Below are 20,875 nucleotides of genomic sequence, written 5' to 3'. Positions count from 1 at the left end.
CCCTACAGAAGCCGAGGCGTTGAGTAGGAGCAGAGGCAGGCTGGCCTACAAAAGCTGAGGCGTTGAGTAAGAGCAGAGGCAAGCTGGCCTACAGAAGCTGAGGCGTTGAGTAAGAGCAGAGGCAAGCTGGCCTACAGAAGCCGAGGCGTTGAGTAGGAGCAGAGGCAGGCTGGCCTACAGAAGCCGAGGCGTTGAGTAGGAGCAGAGGCAGGCTGGCCTACAAAAGCTGAGGCGTTGAGTAAGAGCAGAGGCAAGCTGGCCTACAGAAGCTGAGGCGTTGAGTAGGAGCAGAGGCAGGCTGGCCTACAGAAGCCGAGGCGTTGAGTAGGAGCAGAGGCAGGCTGGCCTACAAAAGCTGAGGCGTTGAGTAAGAGCAGAGGCAAGCTGGCCTACAAAAGCTGAGGCATTGAGTAAGAGCAGAGGCAAGCTGGCCTACAGAAACCGAGGCGTTGAGTAGGAGCAGAGGCAGGCTGGCCTACAAAACCTGAGGCGTTGAGTAGGAGCACAGGCAGGCTGGCCTACAAAACCTGAGGCGTTGAGTAAGAGCAGAAGCAAGCTGGCCTACAAAAGCTGAGGCGTTGAGTAAGAGCAGAGGCAAGCTGGCCTACAGAAGCCGAGGCGTTGAGTAGGAGCAGAGGCAGGCTGGCCTACAAAAGCTGAGGCGTTGAGTAGGAGCAGAGGCAGGCTGGCCTACAAAAGCTGAGGCGTTGAGTAAGAGCAGAGGCAAGCTGGCCTACAGAAGCCGAGGCGTTGAGTAGGAGCAGAGGCAGGCTGGCCTACAAAAGCTGAGGCGTTGAGTAGGAGCAGAGGCAGGCTGGCCTACAGAAGCCGAGGCGTTGAGTAGGAGCAGAGGCAGGCTGCCCTACAGAAGCCGAGGCGTTGAGTAAGAGCAGAGGCAAGCTGGCCTACAGAAACCGAGGCGTTGAGTAGGAGCAGAGGCAGGCTGGCCTACAAAACCTGAGGCGTTGAGTAGGAGCACAGGCAGGCTGGCCTACAAAACCTGAGGCGTTGAGTAAGAGCAGAAGCAAGCTGGCCTACAAAAGCTGAGGCGTTGAGTAAGAGCAGAGGCAAGCTGGCCTACAGAAGCCGAGGCGTTGAGTAGGAGCAGAGGCAGGCTGGCCTACAAAAGCAGAGGCGTTGAGTAGGAGCAGAGGCAGGCTGGCCTACAAAAGCTGAGGCGTTGAGTAAGAGCAGAGGCAAGCTGGCCTACAGAAGCCGAGGCGTTGAGTAGGAGCAGAGGCAGGCTGGCCTACAAAAGCTGAGGCGTTGAGTAGGAGCAGAGGCAGGCTGGCCTACAAAAGCTGAGGCGTTGAGTAAGAGCAGAGGCAAGCTGTCCTACAGAAGCCGAGGCGTTGAGTAAGAGCAGAGGCAGGCTGGCCTACAAAACCTGAGGCGTTGAGTAGGAGCAGAGGCAGGCTGGCCTACAGAAGCTGAGGCGTTGAGTAGAAGCAGAGGCAAGCTGGCCTACAGAACCCGAGGCGTTGAGTAGGAGCAGAGGCAGGCTGGCCTACAAAAGCTGAGGCGTTGAGTAAGAGCAGAGGCAAGCTGGCCTACAGAAGCCGAGGCGTTGAGTAGGAGCAGAGGCAGGCTGCCCTACAGAAGCCGAGGCGTTGAGTAGGAGCAGAGGCAGGCTGCCCTACAGAAGCCAATACATCTATTAACAGATTCAAGTGTTTAGTCAAACAGGAGTGGGGACATGCTATTATTTCTCTGCTATCTCTCTCCATGTAGCATATTGCCTGTTGAAATACTGAGATAAAGTCATCAATCGCAGGATTAAAAAAAAACAGGGCCTATGATTAGAAATCACACCGTAAATTGATGATAGCAGGGCAGATGTAACTGTGCACTGTTCTGGAAGGAGGAGCTGCAGAATGTCCTGAGCTCTGACCAGTGTGTGTCTGATCTTCGTACAGATATCTTATCCGCTCGTCATGGTGACACCGGCAACAAATCACAGCGGCCCCTCTCACCTGCAGCCCCTTCTACAGGACAATCAACAGCCAGCAGTGCTAGTGCACCAGGTATGTAATGTGAACAGCATCCATCAGGGGGCAGTGTTAAAATGCGAGGGGCATTGTACCTACAGTGCCCACCAGGTGGCACTGTTACTACATCATTAATATGATGCTTAGTGTAACAAGCATGTGCTGGGTTAATGTACAATGTATTCCATCCATACAGCAGTCAGCTGGGTGACTGCTAATATCCTAAGTAAGTAATGTCTACAGCATCCAGCAGGGGGCAGAGTTAAAACACCATACGTAATGTACCTAAGTCATCCAACAGGATGCAGTGTTAAAACGCCAGAAATATTATACCTACAGTGCCCACCGAGAGGCAGTGGTAAAACACATACGATATTATTCCTACTGTGTCCATAAGGGGCCACTGTTAGAACACCAGAGATATTATATCTACAGTGCCCACCAGGGGGCAGTGATAAAAGACCAGGTATAATACACCTACCTTTTCTAGTAGGGGCCAGTGTTAGAACACCAGGGATATTATATCTACAGTGTCCACCACAGTGCAGTGTTAAGACACCCGGGATATAATACACACAGAGTACATCTGGGGGAAGTGTTAAAACACCAGGAATATTATACCTACAGTGCCCACAAGGGGCAGTGTGGTAACACCAAGGATTTTATACCAAGTATCCACCAGGGGGCAGTGTTAAAACAGTAAGGATATTATACTTACAGTGTCCACAAGACGCCCACTGTTAAAACACCAGTGAAATCAAAACGCTTAACTCAGCCCTTGTGAAAACACAACACTGGTTAACTCACAATCACCTTATGTTAAAGACAATGAAAACCGAATTCCTCCTGATTTCCCCGCACAACCATCCTACACCCATCCAGGACTGTTTCAAACAACTAACGTCCCTCAGCTGCCCTTCACATGTTGAGGACTCCACTAGATCATTAGGCATAACTCTGGACAAACACCTGAATATGCAAGACCTCATCAGTGCAACAACTAGAGGAGCCAATCACCAACTCAACATGCAAGACTACCTCAGGCTAACAAGTAGAGGAGCCAATCACCAACTCAACATGCAAGACTACCTCAGTCTAACAAGTAGAGGAGCCGATCACCAACTCAACATGCAAGACTACCTCAGTCTAACAAGTAGAGGAGCCAATCACCAACTCTACATGCAAGACTACCTCAGTCTAACAAGTAGAGGAGCCAATCACCAACTCAACATGCAAGACTACCTCAGTCTAACAAGTAGAGGAGCCGATCACCAACTCAACATGCAAGACTACCTCAGTCTAACTAGTAGAGGAGCCGATCACCAACTCAACATGCAAGACTACCTCAGTCTAACAAGTAGAGGAGCCAATCACCAACTCAACATGCAAGACTACCTCAGTCTAACAAGTAGAGCAGCCAATCACCAACTCAACATGCAACACTCCCTCAGTCTAACAAGTAGAGGAGCCGATCACCAACTCAACATGCAACACTACCTCAATCTTACAAGTAGAGGAGCCAATCACCAACTCTACATGCAAGACTACCTCAATCTAACAAGTAGAGGAGCCAATCACCAACTCTACATGCAAGACTACCTCAGGCTAACAAGTAGAGGAGCCAATCACCAACTCTACATGCAAGACTACCTCAGTCTAACAAGTAGAGGAGCCAATCACCAACTCAACATGCAAGACTACCTCAGTCTAACAAGTAGAGGAGCCAATCACCAACTCTACATGCAAGACTACCTCAGTCTAACAAGTAGAGGAGCCGATCACCAACTCAACATGCAAGACTACCTCAAACTTACAAGTAGAGGAGCCAATCACCAACTCTACATGCAAGACTACCTCAGTCTAACAAGTAGAGGAGCCAATCACCAACTCTACATGCAAGACTACCTCAGTCTAACAAGTAGAGGAGCCGATCACCAACTCTACATGCAAGACTACATCAGTCTAACAAGTAGAGGAGCCAATCACCAACTCTACATGCAAGACTACCTCAGGCTAACAAGTAGAGGAGCCAATCACCAACTCAACATGCAAGACTACCTCAGTCTAACAAGTAGAGGAGCCAATCACCAACTCTACATGCAAGACTACCTCAGTCTAACAAGTAGAGGAGCCAATCACCAACTCTACATGCAAGACTACCTCAGTCTAACAAGTAGAGGAGCCAATCACCAACTCTACATGCAAGACTACATCAGTCTAACAAGTAGAGGAGCCAATCACCAACTCTACATGCAAGACTACCTCAGGCTAACAAGTAGAGGAGCCAATCACCAACTCAACATGCAAGACTACCTCAGTCTAACAAGTAGAGGAGCCAATCACCAACTCAACATGCAAGACTACCTCAGTCTAACAAGTAGAGGAGCCAATCAACAACTCTACATGCAAGACTACATCAGTCTAACAAGTAGAGGAGCCAATCACCAACTCTACATGCAAGACTACCTCAGTCTAACAAGTAGAGGAGCCAATCACCAACTCAACATGCAAGACTACCTCAGTCTAACAAGTAGAGGAGCCAATCAACAACTCTACATGCAAGACTACATCAGTCTAACAAGTAGAGGAGCCAATCACCAACTCTACATGCAAGACTACCTCGGTCTAACAAGTAGAGGAGCCAATCACCAACTCAACATGCAAGACTACCTCAGTCTAACAAGTAGAGGAGCCAATCACCAACTCAACATGCAAGACTACCTCAGTCTAACAAGTAGAGGAGCCGATCCCCAACTCAACATGCAAGACTACCTCAGGCTAACAAGTAGAGGAGCCAATCACCAACTCTACATGCAAGACTACCTCAGTCTAACAAGTAGAGGAGCCAATCACCAACTCAACATGCAAGACTACCTCAGTCTAACAAGTAGAGGAGCCAATCACCAACTCTACATGCAAGACTACATCAGTCTAACAAGTAGAGGAGCCAATCACCAACTCTACATGCAAGACTACCTCAGGCTAACAAGTAGAGGAGCCAATCACCAACTCTACATGCAAGACTACCTCAGTCTAACTAGTAGAGGAGCCAATCACCAACTCAACATGCAAGACTACCTCAGTCTAACAAGTAGAGGAGCCGATCACCAACTCAACATGCAAGACTACCTCAGTCTAACAAGTAGAGGAGCCAATCACCAACTCTACATGCAAGACTACCTCAGTCTAACAAGTAGAGGAGCCAATCACCAACTCTACATGCAATACTACCTCAGGCTAACAAGTAGAGGAGCCAATCACCAACTCAACATGCAAGACTACCTCAGTCTAACAAGTAGAGGAGCCAATCACCAACTCAACATGCAAGACTACCTCAGTCTAACAAGTAGAGGAGCCAATCACCAACTCAACATGCAAGACTACCTCAGTCTAACAAGTAGAGGAGCCAATCACCAACTCAACATGCAAGACTACATCAGTCTAACAAGTAGAGGAGCCAATCACCAACTCAACATGCAAGACTACCTCAGTCTAACAAGTAGAGGAGCCAATCACCAACTCTACATGCAAGACTACATCAGTCTAACAAGTAGAGGAGCCAATCACCAACTCAACATGCAAGACTACCTCAGTCTAACAAGTAGAGGAGCCGATCACCAACTCAACATGCAAGGCTACCTCAGTCTAACAAGTAGAGGAGCCGATCCCCAACTCAACATGCAAGACTACCTCAGTCTAACAAGTAGAGGAGCCAATCACCATCTCAACATGCAAGACTACCTCAGGCTAACAAGTAGAGGAGCCGATCACCAACTCAACATGCAAGACTACCTCAGTCTAACAAGTAGAGGAGCCAATCACCATCTCAACATGCAAGACTACCTCAGGCTAACAAGTAGAGGAGCCGATCACCAACTCTACATGCAAGACTACATCAGTCTAACAAGTAGAGGAGCCAATCACCAACTCTACATGCAAGACTACCTCAGTCTAACAAGTAGAGGAGCCAATCACCAACTCTACATGCAAGACTACCTCAGGCTAACAAGTAGAGGAGCCAATCACCAACTCAACATGCAAGACTACCTCAGTCTAACAAGTAGAGGAGCCAATCACCAACTCAACATGCAAGACTACCTCAGTCTAACAAGTAGAGGAGCCAATCACCAACTCTACATGCAAGACTACCTCAGTCTAACAAGTAGAGGAGCCGATCACCAACTCAACATGCAAGACTACCTCAAACTTACAAGTAGAGGAGCCAATCACCAACTCTACATGCAAGACTACCTCAGTCTAACAAGTAGAGGAGCCAATCACCAACTCTACATGCAAGACTACCTCAGTCTAACAAGTAGAGGAGCCGATCACCAACTCTACATGCAAGACTACATCAGTCTAACAAGTAGAGGAGCCAATCACCAACTCTACATGCAAGACTACCTCAGGCTAACAAGTAGAGGAGCCAATCACCAACTCAACATGCAAGACTACCTCAGTCTAACAAGTAGAGGAGCCAATCAGCAACTCAACATGCAAGACTACCTCAGTCTAACAAGTAGAGGAGCCAATCACCAACTCAACATGCAAGACTACCTCAGTCTAACAAGTAGAGGAGCCAATCAACAACTCTACATGCAAGACTACATCAGTCTAACAAGTAGAGGAGCCAATCACCAACTCTACATGCAAGACTACCTCAGTCTAACAAGTAGAGGAGCCAATCACCAACTCAACATGCAAGACTACCTCAGTCTAACAAGTAGAGGAGCCAATCACCAACTCAACATGCAAGACTACCTCAGTCTAACAAGTAGAGGAGCCGATCCCCAACTCAACATGCAAGACTACCTCAGGCTAACAAGTAGAGGAGCCAATCACCAACTCAACATGCAAGACTACCTCAGTCTAACAAGTAGAGCAGCCGATCACCAACTCAACATGCAACACTCCCTCAGTCTAACAAGTAGAGGAGCCGATCACCAACTCAACATGCAACACTACCTCAATCTTACAAGTAGAGGAGCCAATCACCAACTCTACATGCAAGACTACCTCAATCTAACAAGTAGAGGAGCCAATCACCAACTCTACATGCAAGACTACCTCAGGCTAACAAGTAGAGGAGCCAATCACCAACTCTACATGCAAGACTACCTCAGTCTAACAAGTAGAGGAGCCAATCACCAACTCAACATGCAAGACTACCTCAGTCTAACAAGTAGAGGAGCCAATCACCAACTCTACATGCAAGACTACCTCAGTCTAACAAGTAGAGGAGCCGATCACCAACTCAACATGCAAGACTACCTCAAACTTACAAGTAGAGGAGCCAATCACCAACTCTACATGCAAGACTACCTCAGTCTAACAAGTAGAGGAGCCAATCACCAACTCCTCATGCAAGACTACCTCAGTCTAACAAGTAGAGGAGCCGATCACCAACTCTACATGCAAGACTACATCAGTCTAACAAGTAGAGGAGCCAATCAACAACTCTACATGCAAGACTACATCAGTCTAACAAGTAGAGGAGCCAATCACCAACTCTACATGCAAGACTACCTCAGTCTAACAAGTAGAGGAGCCAATCACCAACTCAACATGCAAGACTACTTCAGTCTAACAAGTAGAGGAGCCGATCACCCACTGTACATGCAAGACTACATCAGTCTAACAAGTAGAGGAGCCAATCACCAACTCTACATGCAAGACTACCTCAGTCTAACTAGTAGAGGAGCCAATCACCAACTCAACATGCAAGACTACCTCAGTCTAACAAGTAGAGGAGCCGATCACCAACTCAACATGCAAGACTACCTCAGTCTAACAAGTAGAGGAGCCAATCACCAACTCTACATGCAAGACTACCTCAGTCTAACAAGTAGAGGAGCCAATCACCAACTCTACATGCAAGACTACCTCAGGCTAACAAGTAGAGGAGCCAATCACCAACTCAACATGCAAGACTACCTCAGTCTAACAAGTAGAGGAGCCAATCACCAACTCAACATGCAAGACTACCTCAGTCTAACAAGTAGAGGAGCCAATCACCAACTCAACATGCAAGACTACCTCAGTCTAACAAGTAGAGGAGCCAATCACCAACTCAACATGCAAGACTACATCAGTCTAACAAGTAGAGGAGCCAATCACCAACTCAACATGCAAGACTACCTCAGTCTAACAAGTAGAGGAGCCAATCACCAACTCTACATGCAAGACTACATCAGTCTAACAAGTAGAGGAGCCAATCACCAACTCAACATGCAAGACTACCTCAGTCTAACAAGTAGAGGAGCCGATCACCAACTCAACATGCAAGGCTACCTCAGTCTAACAAGTAGAGGAGCCGATCCCCAACTCAACATGCAAGACTACCTCAGTCTAACAAGTAGAGGAGCCAATCACCAACTCAACATGCAAGACTACCTCAGTCTAACAAGTAGAGGAGCCGATCACCAACTCAACATGCAAGACTACCTCAGTCTAACAAGTAGAGGAGCCAATCACCAACTCAACATGCAAGACTACCTCAGTCTAACAAGTAGAGGAGCGAATCACCAACTCTACATGCAAGACTACCTCAGTCTAACAAGTAGAGGAGCCAATCACCAACTCAACATGCAAGACTACCTCAGTCTAACAAGTAGAGGAACCGATCACCAACTCAACATGCAAGACTACCTCAGTCTAACAAGTAGAGGAGCCAATCACCAACTCAACATGTAAGACTACCTCAGGCTAACAAGTAGAGGAGCCGATCACCAACTCTACATGCAAGACTACATCAGTCTAACAAGTAGAGGAGCCAATCACCAACTCTACATGCAAGACTACCTCAGTCTAACAAGTAGAGGAGCCAATCACCAACTCTACATGCAAGACTACCTCAGGCTAACAAGTAGAGGAGCCAATCACCAACTCAACATGCAAGACTACCTCAGTCTAACAAGTAGAGGAGCCAATCACCAACTCAACATGCAAGACTACCTCAGTCTAACAAGTAGAGGAGCCAATCACCAACTCAACATGCAAGACTACCTCAGTCTAACAAGTAGAGGAGCCAATCACCAACTCAACATGCAAGACTACATCAGTCTAACAAGTAGAGGAGCCAATCACCAACTCAACATGCAAGACTACCTCAGTCTAACAAGTAGAGGAGCCAATCACCAACTCTACATGCAAGACTACATCAGTCTAACAAGTAGAGGAGCCAATCACCAACTCAACATGCAAGACTACCTCAGTCTAACAAGTAGAGGAGCCAATCACCAACTCTACATGCAAGACTACATCAGTCTAACAAGTAGAGGAGCCAATCACCAACTCAACATGCAAGACTACCTCAGTCTAACAAGTAGAGGAGCCGATCACCAACTCAACATGCAAGGCTACCTCAGTCTAACAAGTAGAGGAGCCAATCACCAACTCAACATGCAAGACTACCTCAGTCTAACAAGTAGAGGAGCCGATCCCCAACTCAACATGCAAGACTACCTCAGTCTAACAAGTAGAGGAGCCAATCACCAACTCAACATGCAAGACTACCTCAGTCTAACAAGTAGAGGAGCCGATCACCAACTCAACATGCAAGACTACCTCAGTCTAACAAGTAGAGGAGCCAATCACCAACTCAACATGTAAGACTACCTCAGGCTAACAAGTAGAGGAGCCGATCACCAACTCTACATGCAAGACTACCTCAGGCTAACAAGTAGAGAAGCCAATCACCAACTCTACATGCAAGACTACCTCAGGCTAACAAGTAGAGGAGCCGATCACCAACTCTACATGCAAGACTACCTCAGGCTAACAAGTAGAGAAGCCAATCACCAACTCTACATGCAAGACTACCTCAGTCTAACAAGTAGAGGAGCCGATCCCCAACTCAACATGCAAGACTACCTCAGTCTAACAAGTAGAGGAGCCAATCACCAACTCAACAGGCAAGACTACCTCAGTCTAACAAGTAGAGGAGCCAATCACCAACTCAACATGCAAGACTACCTCAATCTTACAAGTAGAGCAGCCGATCACCAACTCTACATGCAAGACTACCTCAGTCTAACAAGTAGAGGAGCCAATCACCAACTCTACATGCAAGACTACCTCAGTCTAATAAGAAGAGGAGCCAATCACCAACTCAACACGTTAAGAAAAATCAAACCCTTCATACCTCCTTACGACATGAAGCTTGCAGTCCAATCCCTAATTATCTCCCGTTTAAACTTCGGAATTGCGACCCTAGCTGGACTTCCCAAATTCAGACTGGCCCCTTTAAAGGCTACTTTGAACTCTGCTGCCAGATTCCTCACCCATGCCCAAGAAAACATGAGCACATAACACCAGACCTAATTTAACTCAATTGGCCCCCCTTCGAACCAAGGATTTGTCTCAAGATAGCCTGCTTAACACACAAAGCACTTCACTACAGCACTCCGGTTTACCGGGCAAAAAAACTTGAACTATCCGGCTTGAATCGAACCCTTAGAAGCTCTAACAACCTAGTGCTGAAACCACAACATTTCAACAAGTAAAGAACTTATAACCGAGCCTTCTCTGGTCTTGCTCCAAGAATTCAGAACACTCTCCCTCCTGAAATCAGACCCAACCCCTCGGTTGCCACATTAAACAAGCATTGAAAATGCAATAGATCTCGCATTTGATTAAGTTAATGCTATTTGTTTTGCTAATGGTATTGTATAGCAAAGCAAATGGCTTTAACTTAATGAAAGGCGAGACCTATTGCATTTTTAATGCTTATTGTACAAGTTGGCAGGTGTGACAATGTGAAAAGAGGAGGGGGGTTACCTGTGTATGGGGAAGGTGTAGGCTGAATACTGGCCATGGGGAGGGGGTGGGGGGAGTTCAATGCACAGTTCACAGTGGCCACCAACTTCAGTCCAAATATGAAACATTCTTACAAGTAGGAGACACCATGTTGGGGGGGGGGGGGGCGTTACTGATTTGGTAGATTGGAGTGGAAGGGGGAGTGCGACCGGCAGGAAAGACTGACGTGGGAGTTAACCCCTCCGCTCCCTCATGTGTGCCACATCTGGACTGCACTCTACGCCCTTTCTCCTTCCCCCCCTCAGGAGTGTTCGTCCCCAGCACTAGAGTTCCCACTCTGCGGCCCCACCGCCTCCACACTCAGACCCAGAGCCCCGCCCACTGCAACACCTCGTCCTCAGGAGAGAAGCGAGAACAGAGGGAGACAATGAGGGACTTCCAAATTGTACACGTTTGAGAGAGGAGGGGAGGGGGGAGCGGAGCGGAAAGAACCTGACCACAAGTGTGGTGTGCTGGAGTGCGGCCGCATCCTGGCTCAGCTGCAGCCTCCGACGCGGTCCTAGCGCCCACCGCCGCATGATACCTGGTGCATCACTTCTGCTTCTCCTCCTCGCCCCCCTCCGGGTCAGGCAGAGGCAGAGTGAATGTACACAGAGGCACCAGGTGGGAGCAGAGCCCCCCTCCCTGACAGCCCCTCCGGGTCAGGCAGAGGCAGAGTGAATGCACACAGAGGCACCAGGTGGGAGCAGAGCCCCCCTCCCTGACAGCCCCTCCGGGTCAGGCAGAGGCAGAGTGAATGCACACAGAGGCACCAGGTGGGAGCAGAGCCCCCCTCCCTGACAGCCCCTCCGGGTCAGGCAGAGGCAGAGTGAATGTACACAGAGGCACCAGGTGGGAGCAGAGCCCTCCGCGCTGACAGCCCCTCCCCTCCGGGTCAGGCAGAGGCAGAGTGAATGTACACAGAGGCACCAGGTGGGAGCAGAGCCCCCCTCCCTGACAGCCCCTCCCCTCCGGGTCAGGCAGAGGCAGAGTGAATGCACACAGAGGCACCAGGTGGGAGCAGAGCCCTCCGCGCTGTCAGACGGTTCTAGGAGAGATGAAGGGTTCGAAATGTGCTGGGGCTGTGTGCAGAGGTTAACTCTTAGGAGGACTGCTGCAACCACACAGTCTATCCCCCCCTTCAGGGGGGGGGGGTGCCCGCCACTCCTCATACTGCTAGTAATACTGCATGTTTTGGACCCGGCTGGGGAGGGAGTGGGGGCGGGCAGGCATGCCGGAAGGGCTTCTGTCCACGAACCCAGCTGTGTTGTCTGAGACTGAGAGGCTGGACCGCGCACACCTTCATTTTATGGACAGATTGAAACGGACGTCATACAGTGTACGTCATCCTTTCTAGCCTGGGACCAGCCTTTGCAACCCGTGCTTTCACTGCTCACGACGGGAGCAACAGGAACAGAAAGCTAACCGGCTTCCAACAGCCGGGGTTACATTAGAGCCATTACCGGCAACTCCCCCCGCCCCGGTCTGAGCACGCACAGGTCAATAAATACACAAGACAACTTTTGTTCTGGGAAAAATTTGCTGCAGCGTTATTCCATACAAGAGTATGCAATATGTGCGTTATCTTACGGGCGACATGGTGAGTGGGCTCCTGCTGGAGCCCCCAAACCACTAGAACGAGGTGAGTGGTGCCCAAAATGGCACTAAAGGGCCGCGGACAGCTGCATTTCTATAGTAATCAACGTATCACCCCATAGCCACTCAGCAGCAAGGGTCGCCACCTGGCCGGTTTTCTCCTGCCATACCGCCGGCCGGTGCAAAAATGAGGAATATTCACTAAAGCTGTATTTTTAGATTTTATCTGCACATACTTTACCAGCAAATATAAATCGCACGCACTTTGAAACGTTTTGTAGGGCTGCGTTAATGACCCCTGACTAATAATTAAAGTAAACAAAGGCAGGAAAGTTGTTACAAACGAATATATTCCATTTTGTTTAAAGTCCCATTTAGTGTTATGCACAGACCTTTGGAGACCCTTAAAACGACAACAGATGTCCGTATTTTTCTCTTAGAAGGGTGGCAACCCTAAAACATGACTGCTGGTTACAAAATATCACCGGGGATCCATTGTGTAACTAACTTAACTGTTGCTCACATAAAGCGCTGTATAAAACTGCTATACAATGAGGCCCGCACTCTACATTACATGGGCCATGGTGAACGTTAAACGAAATTGTACCCAACAGTATTTTAGGGGCCGAAGCTGCCATGTGTGGCGGCCTCTGAACGTATGCTAGGAACTGGTGCACCCACGCTGTGATCGGATTTGTTCAAGTGCAGTGTGGAAATGTCCGGCATGTGGGCAGTGTGTGGGGTATGGGTCACACACAATATCTGAAGACTGGTGCACGTATTTCTTGCAGAGAAAGTGGGATTTTAGCATGAACATAGGAAGCGGAATATAAATTCCACCAGCATACAATGCAACACTTTGTGCGGTAACTTGGCCCGTACAATGTGCGGGCATGGTGCGGGTAAAATGAGTGGGCATTGGTGCAGGTAGAATATTTGTGTGATGGCACATATACAGTGTTTGTGCATTTGTGACTGCATTTCGTACAGAGTGGCTCACGGGTAATTTGTAGCAATATGTGCATTAAAGGTACTATATCCATATACATACGAATGCAAAGCATGTGGGGAATTGTGCATGTACAATATATTGGACATGTCGAAGGTCCTATATGAGACACCATTTGCCGAGTGTGTGCGTTTGGGGGTGAGAGGGATTACTGCCCCGGACACAGTTGGTCAAGTGTGCTGCCCTTCCAGTCCATGAGAGAAGCACTGGGACCGAGCAGTCGCGGTCGGTACTTTGCATCAGGTGCAACATGCTTTTAGTTAGTGGAGTTAGATTGTACCCGTCACATGACCGCTAACAACAGTAGCTTTGTTCCCTCACTCACAGATAGGCACAGGCCTAAAAAAAAGCTGTCACCATTGCGCAATTAAATAAAAAAGCTGTGGTAAACATGAGCCTGCTAATGATCGGTCGCTGCGTGTGGCCGCATTGTAAATATGAAAGCGCACATAGCACGCTAAAGAAGTCCTAAGCAAAAAAAGCTGTCGCCATTGCGTGATTAAATCATTTTTAAAAACAAGCTGAGCGTGTAAGCGCGCATAGCGCGCTAAGAAGTCCTACAAATAAAAAGCTGTTGCCACTGCGCGATTAAATAAAACAAGATTAAAAATCATTGTGATCACCGGTAGCGGCCACAGAGGAAATAAGTGATAGTTAAAAACGGCAGCTAAACACGCAAGTCAAGCCAGTGTTCCTCAGCTCAGAAGGGCATTAATGGACTCAAGCCCTCAAAATTTCACACGGCATGCGTAAACACATAACTAAACGAGTCATTGTGGCAAAAGAATATCAATTCACTACCTTGAAATCCTCAATCGTGAATCTTGATCGTATTTTATAACAAGCGCGGTACCGAAAGCAAAAAAGGATCGCGCTGGAGCATGGGGATCTCTTGTCTTTATGGCCCCATAAAGATAAGACAGTGCTTCACGACAGCCGTGAAGCAGGCAACCCAGTCCGGATCACAAGCCAAAGAGCGGCAACCAAAAACCCTCATTTCCAATGGCAGGCCACCGTTTAGCATAAACGGTGACGCCGGCCAATGGAACTGAGGGGCGGGGCTTCAAGCCCTCTTCTCAAAGTCCTCTCTTACAAAATCTCTCGTGGAGGCGGAGCAGCACTTTGCGCTGCAACGCATGCGAGACCTAAAAAGACATCACATGGTTGCTCCTGAACAGTTACCTGCGAAAATAGTCCTGAAGTCAATGAGTTACAGCTGTTTTTCTAACGCTCAATGATGCTCTTGTAATCTTTTGTTTCTTAATTCTGCCTGATTTGTTCTTTCTCTTGTTACTGTTCCTCTGACTACCTACATTTATTAATGTACTACCTTTACTTGTTTATCGTACATACTGTATGCACAACGCTCTGATACCCTTTCCGGTCATGTTCGAGCTTTATAAAACCTTTCAAATCAATAACTAAATAAATAAATATTATACCGACAGTGTTCACCAAGGTGCAGTGGTAAAACACCCCGGATATTATACCTACAGTGTCCACAAGGGGGAGTTGTTAAACACTAAGGATATTATACCTACTGTGTCTGCAAGGGACCAGTGTTAGAGCACCAGGGATATTAAACCTATAGTTTCCACCAGGGGGCAGAGTTAAAACACCAGAGACATTGTACCTACAGCGTCCAGCAGGGTGCAGAGTTAAAACTGCAGGTATATTATATCTACGTGCGTGGGAGAGAGTGGCTGTTGATTTCTTTGGGCCCCTAGCGAGTGGACATCATCTCACGGTAGTCATTGACGAGTATTCCCGCTTTCCTCTGGTGGAGGAAATGTCATCAACAACACGTGACAAGGTCATTGAGCGGCTGGACGGCATCTTTGCAGCATGAGGCATCCCAGACATCCTGAAATCTAACAATGGTCCACCGTTCAATAGTAAGGTTTCTAACTAGACTCAATGTCAAGCACCAAAAGAGTACACCCTTGTGGCCGCAAGCTAACGGTGTCATGAAACGATTTATGGGCACCCTAAAGAGAGTGATCCAATGTGCATCAATGGAGGGAATCGAGCTGAGTCAGGCCGTATATCAAGCCCTCCGTGCCTATCATTCGACTCCTCACTCCACCACCGGTGAGAGCCCTGCCACCTCGCTGTTTGGGGGAGCTAAAAGAACCAGGATAGCACAGTGGACCACTGAACGAACTCGGAGCGCTGACGAGGTTCGTGCCACTGACACTGCTCGGAAATTTAAAATGAATACATATACTGATCAACATCGGAGAACTCAAGAATTTGCCTTCGATGAAGGTGACTAGGTGATTAGGTAAAATAAAACGGAGGTGGAAAACAGACACTCCTTTTAAGGTCGAGCAGCGCATGCATTACTGCGAGACATGAAGTAGTGGAGTATGGCTTTCAAGTTCCGCCCACTCTCCGCCCATTTTTTAAAATAGATTGTGTCATTGTCCTTCATAAACACTGGCTTCCGAGTTTTTAGTAGGCTTGTTAGTCCCTCCTTGGTACCGCCTTGTCTGCATTTGTTTCCTCCCATAACGACTGGACCTTTTGCTGGTGTTGTTACATGGTATATAAGTTGATGAGCACTATTTTCTTTAATGCTCTTCCCTTATTCCACCCCGACATCGGAGCACGCCGTGGCTTTGACTACTGTATTTATTTAAATTAGTACGCGGCCCGCTTTTACTATAGCGACCGCGCTTATTCAATTATTTAATTTATGGCGCGGTCCGCTTTCAGTTTGGCGGCCGTGCATATTTAATTATTTATTTTACAGGCGAACGCTTTCACATTAGTGGCTGTGCTTATTTATTTTATTAATTAATAGCACAGGCCGCTTTCACTTCAGCGGCCACGCTGCAGAACTTTTCTAAATTAATTATTTTGTTTTGCCTCCTGTCAAAGCGCACCGCATGCGATTTCCCTTTAATATTGTCTGTGCCCCTTTCTTTAGACACTGCTCACTGTAACCTGAATACAGAGAGCAGCCGTCTAAAGAAAGGGGTGCGGCCAACATAAAAGTGCCCTCACATTTGCGAGAGTTTGAGCTATTGGCATTACAAATAACAATGCCTTTTATATATGTGTTGGGTTTAAAACACATAAATAAAAGGCATTGTCATTTACAATGCCGATCGCTTAAATTCTTGCAAAAGCGAGACCTATTGCATTGAAAATGCGTTTGTTTTCAGTTTTTTTCTCGTGTGACGCAAAAGCTCAGAATGTAAACACAGTCTTTCCCATAAGATGGCTGTCCTCAGTTTGCATATCTCTGTAGCAATCACAGTGTTTTGCGCTTTGGTGTTAGGGGTATACTGCACCAACGACATTATCTAATCATCAAGCGTGTACACACCAGGTTCACGTCCGGCTTTGCCACATGTACCAGAGAGCAGTGTCATGGAGCGAACAAGGGATGTGAGTCCGCGTGAAAGCGTGCACCCAGAGCGCATGGGATGACAGGACCTTCTCCTAGAGACGGGCTTTGATGTAGTAAGGTAGTACGGGCACTGAGCTATGTGTCTCTGGTGGGCACTGGGCTATGTGTCTCTGGTGGGCTTGGGCTATGTGTCTCTGGTGGGCACTGAGCTATGTGTCTCTGGTGGGCTTGGGCTATATGTCTCTGGCGTGCACTGGGCTATGTGTCTCTGGTGGGCACTGGGCTATGTGTCTCTGGCGGGCACTGGGCTATGTGGCTCAGGCGTGCACTGGGCTATGTGTCTCCGCTGGGCACTGGGCTATGTGGCTCAGGATGACACTGGGCTATGTGGCTCGGGCTGGCACTGGGCTATATGTCTCTGGTGGGCACTGGGCTATGTGTCTCTGGTGGGCACTGGGCTATGTGTCTCTGGTAGGCACTGGGCTACGTGTCTCTGGCGGGCACTGGGCTCTATGTCTCTGGCAGGCACTGGGCTATGTGTCTCTGGTGGGCACTGGGCTATGTGTCTCTGGTAGGCACTGGGCTACATGTCTCTGGCGAGCACTGGGCTCTATGTCTCTGGCGGGCACTGGGCTATGTGTCTCTGGTGGGCACTGGGCTATGTGTCTCTGGCAGGCACTGGGCTATGTGGCTCAGGTGGGCACTGGGCTATGTGTCTCCGCCGGGCACTGGGCTATGTGGCTCAGGATGGCACTGGGCTATGTGGCTCAGGTGGGCAATGGGCTATGTGTCTCTGCCGGGCACTGGGCTATGTGGCTCAGGATGGCACTGGGCTATGTGGCTCAGGCTGGCACTGGGCTATGTGTCTCTGGTGGGCACTGAGCTATGTGTCTCTGGTGGGCACTGGGCTATGTGGCTCTGGCGGTCAGTGGGCTATGTGGCTCAGGCGGGCACTGGGCTATGTGGCTCGGGCGGGCAGTGGCAAGCCCTCCTGTGACACCGTCACCAATGTCAAGTCCTCCTGTAACGCCGCCACCCATGGCAATGTATCCTGGGACATCAAGCTCTTTGTCGGCGCCAGGGGAATAGGAACCATTCTCAGCAGCTCCACAGCAGATGCGCTTCATCTGGTCCATTTAGCAACAGCTCTTGTTGTCAAAAGCGTGCATCACATCCACAAAGACTTCACACACCTTTTAAAAGGTCTCGACTGCCTCCGGGGGCCTCTGCTCTTGCTACACATCGACTCCTCGATGAAGTCAGTCATAATGCGCCTCAGGCAAGTCCCATTTCACCTTTGTCATGCACTGGAGGCTGAACTGCCAGAAATGGAGGCGGCAGGAGTCATCAAAAAGGTCTCTAGCCTGACTCCTTGGGTCTCACCAACAGCCGTTGTAAGCAAGCCCAAACAGCCGGGCATCCACGATCCCATGGCTGATTTAAATGAGTCCTGCTGGTTTCCTAAACTGGATCTCAACTCCGGATACCATCAGCTGCAGCTCCTTGAGAATTGACATCATATAACACTTTCTTGACCCTCATTGGCCTTCGCTGGTATCGCAGCCTCGTTTTTGGCTTCTCCTCAGCGGCAGAATCTTTCAGAGCAACATTCTGGAAGTCTTGTCAGGATTGGATGGTGAAATCAACGTCAGTGATGACATCCAGATACAGAAGGGGGAGGTAGCACACTCCCTCTCATCCCAGCACAGTTCACCCCATTGCATTCTGGTACCTTCAAAGTTACTGTGGTTTTCCACCAAAGTTGGTGCAGTTAGTGGTGTTATCTCTAGACACGTGTTTTGGGGTTTAGCCCTTCATCAGCAGACAGCAGAATTTGTAGAGAGCAGAGAAAAATCTTCTGGGGTTGCTGAAATGCTGCCCAAGTCTTCACAGGTCACAGTACCACTCCACAGGCGCACGTGCATCCCAGGTGGGCTCGTCATCTCGTAGCTCATGGAAGCCTTTTAAACACAAGGAGGAAGGGAGCACACTGCCTCTCATCCCAGCACAGTTCGCTCCACTGCATTCTGGTAAATGTGGTGCCCTTACTTCATAGTTGCTGCCGTTTTCACCACATCCTGATACATGCTCCCACCTTAGAAGTTCCCCAATGACGACTGGAGGCCGTCCTTTAACAGATCAGCGATGCTGGATTGACTTAACCCACAGAAATGTCAGTTACTCCCGCAAGAGATGCCGTTCTACGGTTATGTCTAGTCTAGAAGTGGCATCAAGGGAGACCCGGGTAAGGGGGCGGACGTCAGAGATGAGGCAACCCCACTGTCCCTCTCAGGAGTTAGGAGGTTCTTAGGGTTAGCTGCGCCCAGTGGCAGGTTCATCACCAGTCTGGCAACCCTGGCAGAAGCGACCTCTAACAAAATCAGCAGTCCCTGGGGCTAAGTAGCAGAAACAGCAGTCCAAGTCATCAAATGGGCACTCAGGCGTAACACGGTGATGTTAAACTTAGACCCGGCCGAAGAGTCTGAACTAATCATTGGCACGAGTCCTCTGGGGCTGGGCGCTGTGCTCATGCAAAAGATCAACAGCATATAGTGGGCGCCAGTAGTGTTTTTGAGCAGAGCTCTCACAGAAACAGAAAAAAACAATATACCACATAGAGAAGGAAGCACTAGCGATGCAACCATTCCCATCTGTACCTCTATGACCAGTCCTCCAGGGTCATTTCTGATCCCACTCCACTGATACCTCTGTTTGCAGGGACCCCACACACCCATAAGCTCTGTAGCTGGGAGTGGAGGAAGGTGTGGAGGTGGGAGTGTGGGGATGAGGGGGTGACACCTCAATGGTCCTAACATTCTCTCCTCTTCTGGTCCCACAGATCTCCCTGGAACCCCCTGTTTGGGGGGGCCTTTACCAGGTGACCCCACTGCGCCAGACAGCGCTCCTGAGCCTTGGGTCAACCTATGAAACCAGGGTCCCGGGCACAGGCACGCATGGACTTGTGCAGCCTGCATCCCAAGGTAAGGGCCTCCTCGGTCCTGTATCCCAAGGTCAGAACCTCCTCGATCCTGTATCCCAAAGTAAGGATGTTCTTGATCCTGTATCCCAAGGTAAGGACCTCCTCGATGCTCTATCTTAAGGTAAGGAGTTCCTCGATCCTGTACTCCAAGGCAAGGACCTCCTTGATCTTGTATTCCAAGGTAAGGACCTCCTCGATCCTGTATTCCAAGGTAAGGGCCACCTGAGCCACGTGTATCAAGGTAAGGACCTCCTCGATCCTGTATCCCAAGGCAAGGGCCTCCTTAATCCTGTATCCCAAGGTAAGGACCTCTTCAATCCTGTATCCCAAAGTAAGGACCTCCTCGATGCTCTATCCCAAGGTAAGGACCTCCTCGATCCTGTATCCCAAGGTAAGGACCTCCTTGATCCTCTATCCCAAGGTAAGGACCTCCTTGATCCTCTATCCCATGGTAAGGACCTCCTCAATCCTGTATCCCAAGGTCAGGACCTCCTCAATCCTGTATTCCCAGGAAGTAAGGGCTTCCTCGATCCTGTATCCCAAGGTAAGGACCACCTCGATCCTGTATTCCAAAGTAAGGACCTCCTCAATCCTGTATCCCAAGGTAAGGACCTCCTCGTTGCTCTATCACAAGGTAAGGACCTCCTCGATCCCGTATCCCAAGGTAAGGACCTCCTTGAGTCTCTTTTCCAAGGTAGGGACCTCCTCGATCCTGTATCCCAAGGTAAGGACCTCCTCAATCCTGTACTCCAAGGTTAGAACTTCCTTGATCCTGTATTCCAAGGTAAGGGCAAACTGAACCACGTGTCTCAAGGTAAGGACCTCCTCGATCCTGTGTCCCAAGGTAAGGACCTCCTTGATCCTGTATCCCAAGGTAAGGACCTCCTCGATCCTGTATCCTAAGGTAAGGACCACCTCGATCCCCTATCCCAAGGTAAGGACCTCCTCGATCCTCTATCCCAAGATAAGGACCTCCTCGATCCCGTATCCCAAGGGAAGGACCTCCTCGATCCTGTATCCCAAGGGAAGGACCTCCTCGATCCTCTTTTCCAAGGTAGGGACCTCCTCAATCCTGTATCCCAAGGTAAGGACCTCCTCGATCCTGTATCCCAAGGTAAGAACCTCCTTGATCCTGTATCCCAAGGTAA

At 48.9% G+C, this 20,875-nt stretch overlaps 1 protein-coding gene across 1 annotated transcript in view; it reads left to right on the top strand.

Moving 5' to 3' along the window:
* LOC146797181 (forkhead box protein P3-like) overlaps positions 1–20,875 on the top strand; it is a 238,098-nt gene that overhangs the window by 80,577 nt on the left and 136,646 nt on the right. The window contains exons 3-4 of the mRNA XM_085630324.1: positions 1,917–2,024; positions 19,587–19,728. Of these exons, the coding sequence (XP_085486450.1) occupies positions 1,917–2,024; positions 19,587–19,728 (250 nt within the window). The remainder of the gene's footprint in view (positions 1–1,916; positions 2,025–19,586; positions 19,729–20,875) is intronic.

The sequence above is a fragment of the Triturus cristatus genome, chromosome 10 (genome assembly GCF_964204655.1).
Source record: "Triturus cristatus chromosome 10, aTriCri1.1, whole genome shotgun sequence".
Taxonomy (NCBI): domain Eukaryota; kingdom Metazoa; phylum Chordata; class Amphibia; order Caudata; family Salamandridae; genus Triturus; species Triturus cristatus.
The sequence above is the reverse complement of the archived record's forward strand: the minus strand, read 5'-3'. Positions and strand labels throughout refer to the sequence as shown.